The sequence below is a fragment of the Talaromyces amestolkiae genome (assembly GCF_001896365.1).
Source record: "Talaromyces amestolkiae strain CIB chromosome Unknown scaffold12.1, whole genome shotgun sequence".
Classification (NCBI taxonomy): Eukaryota; Fungi; Ascomycota; class Eurotiomycetes; order Eurotiales; family Trichocomaceae; genus Talaromyces; species Talaromyces amestolkiae.
Window position 1 is genome coordinate 367,260 of NW_024468048.1, and position 12,620 is coordinate 379,879.

Here is a 12,620-nt window from a genome sequence, read left to right on the forward strand (position 1 = left end):
TGAGAAGATTTGTAGTAGTGCTGCTCATTCTCTTGCGCATGTGACAAGTAACCTCATCACTGAGCAACGTGAAATTCAAGTTCCGAGGTATTCCCCAAGTTTTGGAAAAAATTTTATTTGGATTCTAACTGATTATCAGATGGATACACCCTTATGCTATCAATACCGTTATAGCTCTCTTTATTCTCATAATGAGATCACCGCGAAAGTGGTCTCGTGACGTTGATATCGCATTACTATGGAGCATGCGTCACTGTTTTCAAAGCCGCGAGGATGCCACTTATGCAGAACGGTTCGACAGATTAGTTGACTCACTGATTCGGGCTTTGGAGATACCGCTCTCAGGGCAACAGCAGGACGCTTCAACACATATAGGAGAGAAAGGAAATCCGAACAGCATCGGAATAAGGTCAAGAGCTCTTGACATTAACGAAGGGAGAGATGGGCATATTGCAAGAAGTCCGATCTCCCAACCTCTTGGTCCATTTCACTCAAATGATGATAATACTGCCGTCGCCCATTCTCCTACGCAAGAAGAAGCTGACGGTTATGAGGGAATGTTGGGTGATTATGCATATCTTGGTAACTTTCAGTTGTGGCCTGTAGCTCCCTTGTATGAGATTGACCAGTTTGATCCTAATCGCGGAGTTTTCTAACCTTCTCGATTCATGCTCTTAATGGAATGATTCTTCAATCTTCTTCTCACTGCAAAACGTTGGATCCCGCATCTAGTCGCGGTTATACGTCGAATATTGCTACGGGATATCCTCTTTTCGTCCCTCCAAAAAATCATTCGAAGAAGCCTTTACTAGCCGAGTAGGAGAAATGGAAGCGTAAAATAGATAGGCGACCGAGAAAAAAATTGAAAAAAAGTAGTAGCCCGATGCGGGACTCGAACCCGCAACGTTCAGATTGCTGATGGTTGTAAGGCCTCAGATGATAAGAGTCTGACACTCTACCGAGAGATAACCGGGCATGCTTGGTTGAAAAGACTGAAAGAATTTTGTATTATATTCTTGTCCTATCCTAACCAGGTTCTCTTTAATGACAATTTGTCCTCCTTTGTATAGTCGTAGTCAAATGCTTTGCTAGCAAAGAATCAACTCTAACAAAACATGGACTGAATCGAATAGAGTCAAAGAGATTGCAACATCCTAATCGCATTATTTAGATATTATCGCGAATCCGATTGAATGTCCTCCATAGATGACAGCACTTGAGAGTCATCAGCTCCGGGTGTGTGAGGGGGGAACGAAATATATATATGCAGCCATATCCCTAGACTGACCGCTAGTCTCCCCCGTGTCACGTTCTGGTTGGCCTATTAGCTGGCATTGTCTAGACCTTATCAGACCATCTACAACCCGGAATCAATCCCATGATCAGTTGCAGCTAGACAGTTGATGACACCTGTTGTCTTGTAATCTCTAATCCATACAACTTCCCGATCTCGACCGTCTAAGATAGCCATATCCGGTACCTGGGTAAGGTACTCAGCTAACGGACGAGACACGAAGTCAATCTCACTGGGAGCAGTTACTACAAATACGGAGGACACAGTCAATTATAAAAACCAGCTTTATATGATCTAGTTGACCACTCTACACTGAACGGAAACCACCGACTTTATCTCGCTTTCAATGATGCCGCGACCATGCAGACTAACACTCGGTCATAATGCAATTTTTCTGCGTCCTCTGCAACCAAGCATGCCCGGTTATCTCAATCGGTAGAGTGTCAGACTCTTATCATCTGAGGCCTTACAACCATCAGCAATCTGAACGTTGCGCATCGGGCTACTTTTCTTTTTCATTTTTTTCCCCTTCAGTTAATCATCGATATAGGTGATGAATGTGAGGTTGCTTTTCCTTTTTTTTTTTKTCCGGATTTGATCCAGGCGGTTGATATGGTTCTTTCCGAGATGAAGCCACAGTATTTTGCAAAGGAACTACGTACGTGTTATTCATATCGACTCAACGCTCTACATCTTGTAACACATACAACCACTATGCTATAAACCTCCACCGAACATCATCATCGCCCTCAAAATCTGCATTGTGCAAAAACGAATTATCCTTCGGTGGCCCACCAGTAATCTCATCACGTCTCCGATTTTCCCTCACTAACAAATGCCACAACAGCAGAGTAGTGACCAGCGTGCCCACCACAAAGCCTAAGGCCATACCATGACCTAAGGGATAGCGTGGCAACTCATCGGGACGATACAATTGACAGCCCACAACAGCACCGATATCACCAAATGAGATCTGTATAGCTGCAGCGACGCATCTCTTGACCTGCCCCGAAACATTTGATGCAATCCATGTGAATATCAAGGCTGCAGACGGGAAAATACCTGCGCATACAAAGAAAGTGCCTAGATACTGAACGCCGACTCGGGCGTCGCTCAAAAGGAGGATGTAGCCGATAATTGAGGCGATGCAACTCCCAACGATGAATGGAGCACGGGTCTGGTACTTTTCAGACAGGAGCGCGATACAGATCGAGATGATTGTTGCGAATGCGTAAGGCGGAACAGTCAATAACTGTGCATTAGCAGCGGAATACCCCATATTCTTGATTATGGTTGGCAGGAACAATGTCACGGTATAAAGTGGTAATGCCTGACCCATCCATGCAATCATGTATAGCCAAACCTTGACATCACGAAATGTTCGGCGGACTTCTGCCCATGACCAAGGCTCGTCGCGGAGCGCGTCGTTGTCCTCAAATAGCAATGCATTTAGAGTCTTGCGTTCTCGCTGCGAAAGGAATTTTGCCTGTGCCGGAAAATCCTGGATAAGGAAAAAACAGATCCCCGCAATCAGCACCGTTGCAATACCCTCAATGGCAAAGATCCAGAACCACCCATGCTTGCCCGCAACGCCGCTCATGTGTCCTATCCCATAAGCGAGGATTCCGCCAAATGCGCCGGCGAGGGAAGTAGAGGTAAAGAAGAGCGTTACCCGGCGCACCAGCGCTTTTCGCCCGTACCACATGGAAAGGTAAAAGATCGCACCCGGGAACACCCCGGCCTCCGTCGCACCCAGGAAGAATCTCGCAGCCAGCAGGCCGCCGAAACTGGTCGACAATGCCATCAGCGTAGCGACGACTCCCCATACCAGCATCAGCGACGGCAACCATATCCGCGGCGAAGTCAGTTTCAGCGCGATATTTGATGGGATTTCGAATGCGCTGTATCCGATGAAGAAGACGGACAGAGTGACGAGGTATTGTTCGCCGGTCATATTAAGATCGGTGGTGAGATTGTCGAGTTTTGCGTTGCCGATGTTGGAGCGGTCGAGAAACGAGAGGAAGAATAACAAGGTGATGGGTGGGAGGATGACCCAGTCGAGTTTGCGTTGGAGGAGAGCTTTTTCTTTCTCCGTGATGCTCTCATGATCATTATCGGCTGCTACGACTTGTTCTGGGTCAGATGGAGTGCTGAAGCCGTTATCAGTACCAGTGGTGACTTTTTCTTCGATGATGGCTGTCATTTTGCCCTACCATGAACATATAGAGATCACCAGAACCCTAGATTTATATGGAAAAAAGAGCTGATATATCCTACTGGGACCTAGTCTCATGTTATAAAGTCCTCGTAAGTCTAAAGACATTAAACAAACAACTATCCATATGGCGTCATCCAGTACTTCGAGATACTATACTCATGGCAGACAGGGTTCACGAAATCTCCTTCCTAAACCTGCCTAGCACAAAAATATTTATCATACTTAGCATGTACACTATGTGAAAAAATGAGTGGACTCTGTTGCAGATCGAAGTTCAATTAAGGTGTGTACATACAACCCTAATATTCTACTTGAGTATTGCATCAGGTGCGGAGATGATAACGACATCTGGGACGACTCGTAGATCGGCTTGATATGCAGCTAATATATTTGAGAAAGCCAGTAATATTGCTATCGTCATTTTTGAGCGATACACTTAATCTTAGAAGTTTTTGAAATGTTTTGATAGGATATTTCAATTTTAAGCATAATTGAGACTGGGAAAGTTTAGGTTCAGAAGATTGAAAAATTGAAGAGTAGCATAAAACCGACCTTTCTATATCTCAAATAGGCTTTGCGGAAGCATCACGAACTAATACACCGCTGCACACTTAACATGCCAACTACATAACACCCAGGTTCATATACCATGCACACCACTGACCTGGCGATTATAGCCTAACCCTATCTCTCCTCCTCGCAACCTTCAATGCCTGCAGACGCTCCGCAAACTCCTTGATCGCGGGAACATGGACCTTGTGATGCTCAACAGTGGCGTACTTGATCTTCCCGTCCGGAGACTCAATATATGCGCTAATCAGAGCCATTGTTTTGCCGTGTTGCTCAACTCGGCAGTTTATTCGTATCGTCGTTCCTGTTACTTCGAAGTCAGGTGGTCGATTGAAGTACAGTGAGTGATTTGAAGAAGAGGGTGGACCCGCGTACCTAAGGGAATGGCTTTGAGGTATGATATATTCAGCGTTCGTGTAACGCCAGCTAGGAATCTGTATTCATCAGAATTCGTCTCTATAAGTAAAGAAACATCCGTCGAGGATAATATTAGGAAACATACTCCCAATAACCAGGCCTGGAAATAGTCTGCATGGTAATAGCAGTACACATATCTACCGCCGATCAGCAACAATCTCGCCATCTACATTGAGCTCTGACAGGAGCTATGAGAGGGTATTTGGGCTTACCAAAAATAACGCCATACGCGCCTCCATGGAGGACGCCATTCATATTACACCACGTCTCATCGACGGTCATCTCCCAAACACATGAGCCCGAAGGATCGGCATCGATGAATCGGAGGTCCTCTGTTAAGAGTTTTGTGTCGTAGCCCTGTGGCCACAGATTCAGTTTTTTGTAAATAAGATATAGATAATTGCGGACGTACTTTGAAGCTCTTTTCGAGAACTAGTTGTTTGTATCTGGGATGCTGGTTAGTTTGTGTTCTATCGATATATCTGGTACGCTAGAACAATTAAGAATCGGCATATGGTAAAACAAAAAAGAGACATTTGAAGCGCTGAATCACAGGCAAAATGAGGCCATAGGTAATTGACGACGAGTACTTACAGTTCCATGAAACTCTGTACTGCCTCTGTGACATCCTGCTTGGTGAGAGGATGACGTCCTTCCTGGGCAGTCATTGTTGTACTTTGCTACAAGCTGATATTATTGCTGACTTCTTCGTAAGGCGCTCACATTGGTACGATAAAACAGGCACAAGAGTTTGAAGTTTGGCTCGATATATTGTGAGTGATGGACCAATAGTTGAGGTCGTTGAGGGGTTGCGAGGTGTGTACATACGTTAGATGCATCGGTCCGAGGTAAGTTCAATATTGTGCTTTGAACATGAAGCACCCGTCTAAACATGGGTTTTCAACATTTGAGAGTATCAAAATTCCTGCAGCTCTTTGGCTTATTTAAACCAAGCTTACATAGATTACTGATAATAGTAATAAGTTCAATATTGCTTCCATGTTCCCCACTAATATTTACACACATTCTAACTGGACGGAAAAACAAAGGACAAACAAATCAATGCTGGTGTTTATGACATGAAGAAGCATTCCATTTTCTAGTACTGATTTCCGGGGTACTGGGCGTAAATCTGTTTTGGTCGCAGGTGGACAGGAGTCACATTTTCGGGGGTTCCGGGAATAGTCTTCTTGAGGCCCTGCGCGAGTAATCCATTAGTTTGATTAGATATAGTGACAGCACTTGAGCAAGACGAACCAGCTTCTCAAATACGCATTGATTCAAGTCCACCTCCGGTTTCCGGCATTCGAACATGTGGTGGTTGTTGTTTTCGAGGCATTGCCAGTGAGCGTTGAACTGCTTCAAGCAGTGGGTGTTGATGTCCTTGATCCTGTTCAAAGTCAATTCCATCCGCCCTTTCAGCAGAGGTGCGAAGTACATACACACTAGCCGCACAGCGGGTGACTTTGCGACCCTCCTTCAGACAATCCAACTCTCCTCGGCCATTGGCATCGGACTTGCACTTCATGTAATCATCGTTGTAGGCACGGCAGCGGTCTCCGATAAAGAACGATGCGCTCATAAGGGGAGCGGATGTGGCACCGATTTCCTGGACTTTTGGGATGTCATTTGGCATCGGCGTCGTGTCGACGAGGATGTGTTGACTGAATCTGATGGCGGAATTGAATTAGCATCTCGCATATCTTGTGACAGAAAAGCAAGTCGGTGACATACTGGGGTTCTCTGGCCGCCATCTTATCGGTTGTCTGGGTGGTTGGTGCTCAATTCCAGATTGAATAATCAAGAAGGACGAGGGCGGAATTTGGAGGAGCTGCGAAGTTCACGTCGAGCCCTTTAGCCGCGATTTGATTGGCTCCTTCCTGCCGGAGCTGTGATGCTGACTAACCTGACAGTCGTCAATTGATGTTGACAGAGCAATACCAATAGAAATCAGAAATTGAAGTAAATATTTTGGACTCGTATTGAGACTTACTCTCCTCCGTTTGTCGCTGTTCATTGATATCTGCTCACTGTTGAAGGTCATCACGTGACCTTACCGCAAAGGGCGCCAATCTGAATGTTTTTCTTGGAGCTCCGCGCTAACAACCAAGCTCTCTCAAGAGTGTCTCCAGTTTTATGAACATTTCCAACTCCTCCTGCTTATGCGTACCGACCTAGTCGCTCTTTTGGAATAATATTTCACATTCCGTTAAGCGACCTATCTCATTTGGTCTTTGTTTATTCTGCTGTCGATCAATCAGGCCCATCATGTCGCTCTTCGGTGCGCAAACCCAGCAACAACAGTCTGGCGGACTGTTTGGTAATACAGCGACAAAAAGCCCAAGTCTATTTGGAACACCACAGCAGCAACAACCTGCAGCAGGAGGCTCATTATTCGGCAACACACAAAACAAACCGGCCACAGGGACAGGTCTGTTCGGCTCGAGTACGACTCCTCAACAACCAGCCGGCGGTGGTGGTGGCCTGTTTGGCGCATCAGCACAGACACAGCCTCAGCAGCAGACATCGAGTCTATTCGGAGCTTCTCAGAACAAGCCTGCTGGAGGAGGTCTATTTGGGGGTCAACAGACCCAGACACCAGCTCAACCGCAGTCGACGGGTCTTTTTGGAGCCACAACTCAACAAAAGCCGGCAGGAAGTTTGTTTGGAGCAACTGCACAACAACCGCAGCAGACTGGGACGGGTCTGTTTGGCGCGACGAATACGGCGCAGCAACAACCACAGCCGCAACAGCAGTCAATGTTTGGTGGTGGATCCATGTTCGCGAACCAACAGCAGCAGCAACAACCACAGCAACAGCAACAGCAGCCACAGTTAGGACAGTCGTTGGGTCAATCACAGCTCGGATCTTCGTTATGGTCGCCCGGTCGTGCGATTACTGGTGGTATGCCATTTCTTGCCCCTAAGTGTCTAGTATATAGCTAACTGAATAGTCCACCGCACGGTACCTGCACAGATGGAAATCATCAAGGATAAATGGGACCCTACAGTTTTGTCTTCACCTTTCCGCGCATACACCTACAATCATCCGGGTGAGGATCAGGCGCCATTTTTTCAACCTACATCAGACGACGATCCAACCAAATGGGAAGAAGCACTAAAGTCTCGACCGGGTCCTGGCTACGTTCCAGTTATCATCAAAGGGTTCATGGAACTGGGTAGACGCGCAGCACGACAAAAGGATTATCTCAGTGCCATACAAACACGTCTACACGAAATCAACAATTCCCTGACAGATCTGCTGTCGCGCCATGATCTGAAGATTTCGGTTAGGATAGCTGATTGTCGACGAAAACATCTTGTGCTCAGCCAGCGGTGTCTCTCGCTTGCAGCCAAGACCCAAATTTTGCGTAATCGGGGTTATGCGATGGATGATGCGGAGGAGGAACTCAAGAAGAAATTGATACAACTTGAACGAGCAATTTTTGATCCCTCGATAACGGGGAGAGCGGAGGAGATTTGGGCGCGCATGCTTGCGATTAGGGAACATTCGAGACGGCTTGCTGCTGAGATTGAGAAGGCTGGAACTGCTGGTAGTGGGAAGACTGATGGAGAAGACACGCTCGATGAGAATGCTATCAAAACTGCTAAGAAGGTACGCAACCCTTCTTTCCCCCGCATCACTTCATACAAACAAGTTACTGACTATTATGCGTATAGATTCTCGAAGACTACGCATCTCAAATCAACCACCTAAACAAAGAACTAGCATCCATACGCAAAGAACTAGACGAGGCACAGAAACTGGCCGGCACGAATAGCCCTTGATCGTTCTTGCCTTTTCAATCCTGCTTGGGTTTTGTTCATTCAATAGAAGAATTTTGTTAACGCAACGTCATCCAATCTTGCAAGTATTTAATTATTCAGTTGGTTAGTTGTCATGCACGGGGATTGGGATTACAAAAGAACCTAGGCGTTGGAGCGATTTGTTTGATCTTTCAATGTATTCGTTCAGTTTAGCGTGGAGATTGAAGGGCATAGGAGGACAAAAAAGAATCATAACCTATTTTGAATTGTGAAACAGAAATGGGTATACCCAAAACCTGAAGCTGTCTAGTTCCTAGATATATAATACATGATGTTGATCCGAGAATCGCGGGGATTTATTTAATTTGATGGGAGGAAATTGAATGCGGTTTTCACGATATATGAGCGGATTGCATGAGAGGAGGATATTGAGGGTTGTTGGTCGAGTTTAGAGGAATTTCTTAGCGATATCGATCGCGAATGGAGCTGTGAAGACGAGGCGGTATTATTAGTATGTTTGAAATACACGAATACGACAAGGGGAGCGTACAGAGGTAGAGCAAGATACCGCCGACGACTGCGAATTGGACGGTTTGTTGGGCCTCGATCTCGCCGGCCTGGTTTGTTCAGTGTCAGTACTCCGGGTTTAGTATGAGGATGGTTGATGTTGAGTGGATTTCGAGATGGTGTTTGTTTGTCTTCAATGGGCGAAAATGCGCAGATCAAAATGGAAGACATCGAATAGATGAGGGGAAAGTACCTTGATCTCCTCCTTGGATAGTTGTTGCTCTGTTCAAGAAGACGAATTAGTGGTAGTTCAATGAGGCGATTATGAAGTAGGAAAGGTTGAAGTGCTGGATTCGCTGGGTTACATTGCTTACCTCCGCCGAACATTGTGGCTGATTTGACTTGGTCTTGGAGAAAGGTGTATTATCGTCAGTGAATAAGAATCCTTGATTGTTATTGTTGTTGGTTGTTGAATAGATGTGAGTAGACAAAAGTGAAAGCTTGCTCCAAATTTCAGGTGAAGTAAGAGTAAATGCACGGACCACTCCGACCTCCTGCCGAACTTTCAGAGTCGCCCGCAMCTCGCGTTTATTCTTGCCCAGCCGTTCTCGCTGCATCACTGTTTCCTCTCAAAAACAAATACCCAGCATCAAGAGAGTAATCTGGGTAGTCAGACAATAAGCAAGATGTCGGCCTCGCCAGAACCCCAAGCTGACTCCCCAGCTGCCGATCGTGACGAACTCCAAGCCGAACTCGACGACCTCAACGACGATGGCGGCGACGGTGCTGCTGACGCAGGCTTATCCGACGACGAATCCGTCCTCTCCGAAGTCGACGAGGCACAATTCGAAGACTTTAACCCCGACGATGTCGACATTGAGGATAGACCTGCGCTCGATGTAGATGCTGAGAATTTGAAACTGATTGGCCGCCACAAGCGCAAGAGACGTGATGACGAAGATGGGGAACCGAGACGGACGCGAGAGGGGAGGAGAGAGAAGAAGAAGCGTTCGCAAAAGGATTCGGATGCTGAGTCTGGGGATGGGAAGGCTGTGCGTCGAAAGGCGAAGCCCAGACGGGAGGCTACGCCGGAGGATGATGAGACGTTGAGTCCTGAAGAGAGTGAGTATATTCTGGTGATCTGCATGGAGTGATATTAATGAAGTTAGGACGCCGCCGTGCGCTTGATCGTGCTATGGATGCTGCTATGAAGCAAAAGACGAGACGACGGAGAAAGGCTGATGGAATTGTATGTCCCTATACGCGAATTGTTACGGTATATGCTAACGAAGGTAGGACCTTGAACAAATGGCCGACGCGGAAATCGAAGACATGCGGAGACGCATGACAGACGCAGCTCGCCTCGACGCCGAAGCCCGTCGTCAAGGCCAACCAGCCATGCACAAACTCAAGATGCTACCGGAAGTGCTGAATCTGCTGAATCGCAACCAATACACAGCTAGTCTAGTGGATCCCGAAATAAATCTGTTGGAAGCTGTCAAATTCTTTTTGGAGCCGCTCGACGATGGCGAGCTTCCTGCCTACAGTATTCAGCGTGATTTGATGGATGTGCTTGGCAAGCTTCCTATCAACAAGGATTCGCTTGTTGCCAGTGGGATTGGCAAAGTGATTGTGTTTTATACGAAGAGCAAGCGGCCCGAGTTAAAGATTAAGCGACAGGCCGAGCGTCTTTTGGCTGATTGGACTCGGCCTATTCTTCAGCGGTCTGATGATTACTCGAAGCGTGTTTATGAGGAGGTTGATTTTGATCCTACGTATGTTCACTCTCCTGTCTTCTTGCCTGATATACAGTACTGACCTTAGCAGACGCCTGGTCAACCGTGTTAATATCGCTCAACAAACTGCCGAAGAGGCACGTGCGCGTGAGCTTCTGCCACCTCGTCTGGCCAACCGTGCTCGTCGTGAGATGGGTCATACCTCGTACAGCATTGTGCCTCGCTCGACGGTTGTTCAGGACAACAAGTTTTCGCGCCCGGTTGGTGCCAGTGGAGAGGATCGTTTCCGTCGCATGAAGGCCCGACAGCTGAATGCTGGTAAACCGTCGCGCAGGTGATCAGCTCTGGTCTTGTACATTAGCCGGATGGATTTTTTTTCTTCATTTCTATTCATTTTTCATTGGGCGTGGCGGTTAGGAGTTCTGGTGTTTTGTCGCATATGGTTATGCAGTGGATTGAGTTGCGAGACTAGCATAGAAATTGTAATGCATTTCTCTACATGCCGTACTTCCTAGACTGTGATATAGTCGGATCTGCGGAATAATGATCAGAAATTCTTCCTCTGTCTAATTTTTCGGTCATCAGTATATCCCAATATAGACGGATAAATGTGTACGTACGGAGTACTATATACAACCAAAATGAACCAATTGAGTAGAAGCTATCTCGGACGACAAAACATTCCGGCCAGACCCGGAGTAAGAATGACGTTGCACCACCTTCTTCGGCAGTAACACACGTGATTGGCTCGGCTGATACTCGGCGCGCACCGAGCACTCGGAGGGTGCCACGCTAGGCCCGAAGAGGAACTACTACAGCTTTCTTACGTTATCAGAAATTGTCTGTCCTTCTTGCGCAAACAATACGTATATATATAATCTGACGTCTCTTTTTTAACTGTCTGATTATTTGCCTCTGCTCAATTGCATTCAACTTCTACAAGTACACAGTTACAATCAAACAGCTATACCACAGTTGCAGCAACTACAGCAACAGACAGCAACAAGCTTTATTGAGATCAAACGACACACGTCATACACATCATGAAGATCTTAACAAAAGAAGAAGAAGCCGCTCACTACCGGTACGCTCCCTCCAACCAGCTCAGTACGGAATTCTACGAATCAAGCTAAACTGAAACAGGGCCGTCCTCCAAGGAGGTACCTTCGGCACCGTCATCGGTCTCGTCGGCGGCTGGGCCGGCGTCATGGCCGCTTCTCGCCGCTTCCACACAATCCGCAACCTCACCCTACCCATGAAGGCCTTCCTGGTGACTTCCTCGGGCACATTCGTCGGTATCATTGCCGCTGACCACTCATCGCGCCAATATGAGGCTGAGCGCAACGTCGGCTTGAAATATTTGGGCGAACGAGAGGAGCGACTCCGCCGCGAAGAATTGGCGCAGATGTCTCTAGGGAATAGAATAGGTGCCTGGGCTCGCGAGGAGAAATATAAGATTATTGGTGCTACTTGGATTGCCTCGATTGTGGGCAGTTTTGTGCTTGTGGGCCGCAATCCGTACCTCACGGGCCAACAGAAAATCGTCCAGGCGCGTGTGTATGCGCAAGGGCTGACGTTGGCGGTTATGTGCGCCAGTGCCGCTTTTGAGATTCATGATCAGCGTAAAGGACAAGGGTTGTTGGATACTGCGAAGAAGGGCCGCGAGGCGGTCAAGGAAGCCAAGAATCAGCCTGCTGAGCTGCACCATCAAAGACGCGATGAAAACACGGATTTGTGGCAGGATATGGTTGCTGCGGAGGAGCAGAAGCTCAAGTCGCGCCATCAGCCATTGTATGAACATGAGGAGAAGAAGGGTGCTGTGACGGAGGCTGTGAAGGCGAAGAAGGAGGAGAAGGCTCCTAAGGAAGCTCCTAAAGAAGAGGCCAAGGAAGAGAAGGAAGAGAAGGAAGACGAGAAGGAGGAACCCGAAGAAAAGGATGAAAAGAAAGAAAGCAAGTAAAGCTGACACCAGTCTTTCAATTCTCTTCTCTTTTGTCTTTCTATGCCGTCATGATGCATATGTTTTTAGGCGTTAGGTTTGGCAGCGAGGTTCATTATTTGTTATATAGATGTACGTAATATAAGTGTGCTGGATCAATCACAAAATTTT

At 47.0% G+C, this 12,620-nt stretch overlaps 6 protein-coding genes across 6 annotated transcripts; 3 read left to right on the top strand and 3 right to left on the bottom strand.

Moving 5' to 3' along the window:
• Positions 1–2,006: 2,006 nt before the first annotated feature.
• BHQ10_006442 (uncharacterized protein) lies at positions 2,007–3,497 on the bottom strand (the record flags this gene model as incomplete). The annotated part of the gene is made up of 1 exon (XM_040879029.1): positions 2,007–3,497. One exon carries the CDS (start codon positions 3,495–3,497, stop codon positions 2,007–2,009), a length of 1,491 nt encoding a protein of 496 aa, XP_040734946.1.
• A 686-nt stretch (positions 3,498–4,183) lies between these two features.
• Positions 4,184–5,167, bottom strand: BHQ10_006443 (uncharacterized protein; the record flags this gene model as incomplete). Its single annotated transcript, XM_040879030.1, has 6 exons — positions 4,184–4,386; positions 4,458–4,516; positions 4,585–4,636; positions 4,712–4,856; positions 4,912–4,945; positions 5,094–5,167. 6 exons carry the CDS (start codon positions 5,165–5,167, stop codon positions 4,184–4,186), a joined length of 567 nt encoding a protein of 188 aa, XP_040734947.1.
• A 431-nt stretch (positions 5,168–5,598) lies between these two features.
• On the bottom strand, positions 5,599–6,253 carry BHQ10_006444 (uncharacterized protein; the record flags this gene model as incomplete). Its single annotated transcript, XM_040879031.1, has 4 exons — positions 5,599–5,697; positions 5,757–5,889; positions 5,942–6,169; positions 6,234–6,253. 4 exons carry the CDS (start codon positions 6,251–6,253, stop codon positions 5,599–5,601), a joined length of 480 nt encoding a protein of 159 aa, XP_040734948.1.
• A 514-nt stretch (positions 6,254–6,767) lies between these two features.
• Positions 6,768–8,288, top strand: BHQ10_006445 (uncharacterized protein; the record flags this gene model as incomplete). The annotated part of the gene is made up of 3 exons (XM_040879032.1): positions 6,768–7,404; positions 7,454–8,115; positions 8,181–8,288. 3 exons carry the CDS (start codon positions 6,768–6,770, stop codon positions 8,286–8,288), a joined length of 1,407 nt encoding a protein of 468 aa, XP_040734949.1.
• A 1,172-nt stretch (positions 8,289–9,460) lies between these two features.
• Positions 9,461–10,848, top strand: BHQ10_006446 (uncharacterized protein; the record flags this gene model as incomplete). Its single annotated transcript, XM_040879033.1, has 4 exons — positions 9,461–9,896; positions 9,944–10,023; positions 10,071–10,549; positions 10,602–10,848. 4 exons carry the CDS (start codon positions 9,461–9,463, stop codon positions 10,846–10,848), a joined length of 1,242 nt encoding a protein of 413 aa, XP_040734950.1.
• Positions 10,849–11,553: 705 nt separating this feature from the next.
• BHQ10_006447 (uncharacterized protein) lies at positions 11,554–12,470 on the top strand (the record flags this gene model as incomplete). The annotated part of the gene is made up of 2 exons (XM_040879034.1): positions 11,554–11,594; positions 11,654–12,470. The coding sequence occupies 2 exons, from the start codon at positions 11,554–11,556 to the stop codon at positions 12,468–12,470; spliced, it is 858 nt and encodes a 285-aa protein (XP_040734951.1).
• Between the last annotated feature and the right edge of the window lie 150 nt (positions 12,471–12,620).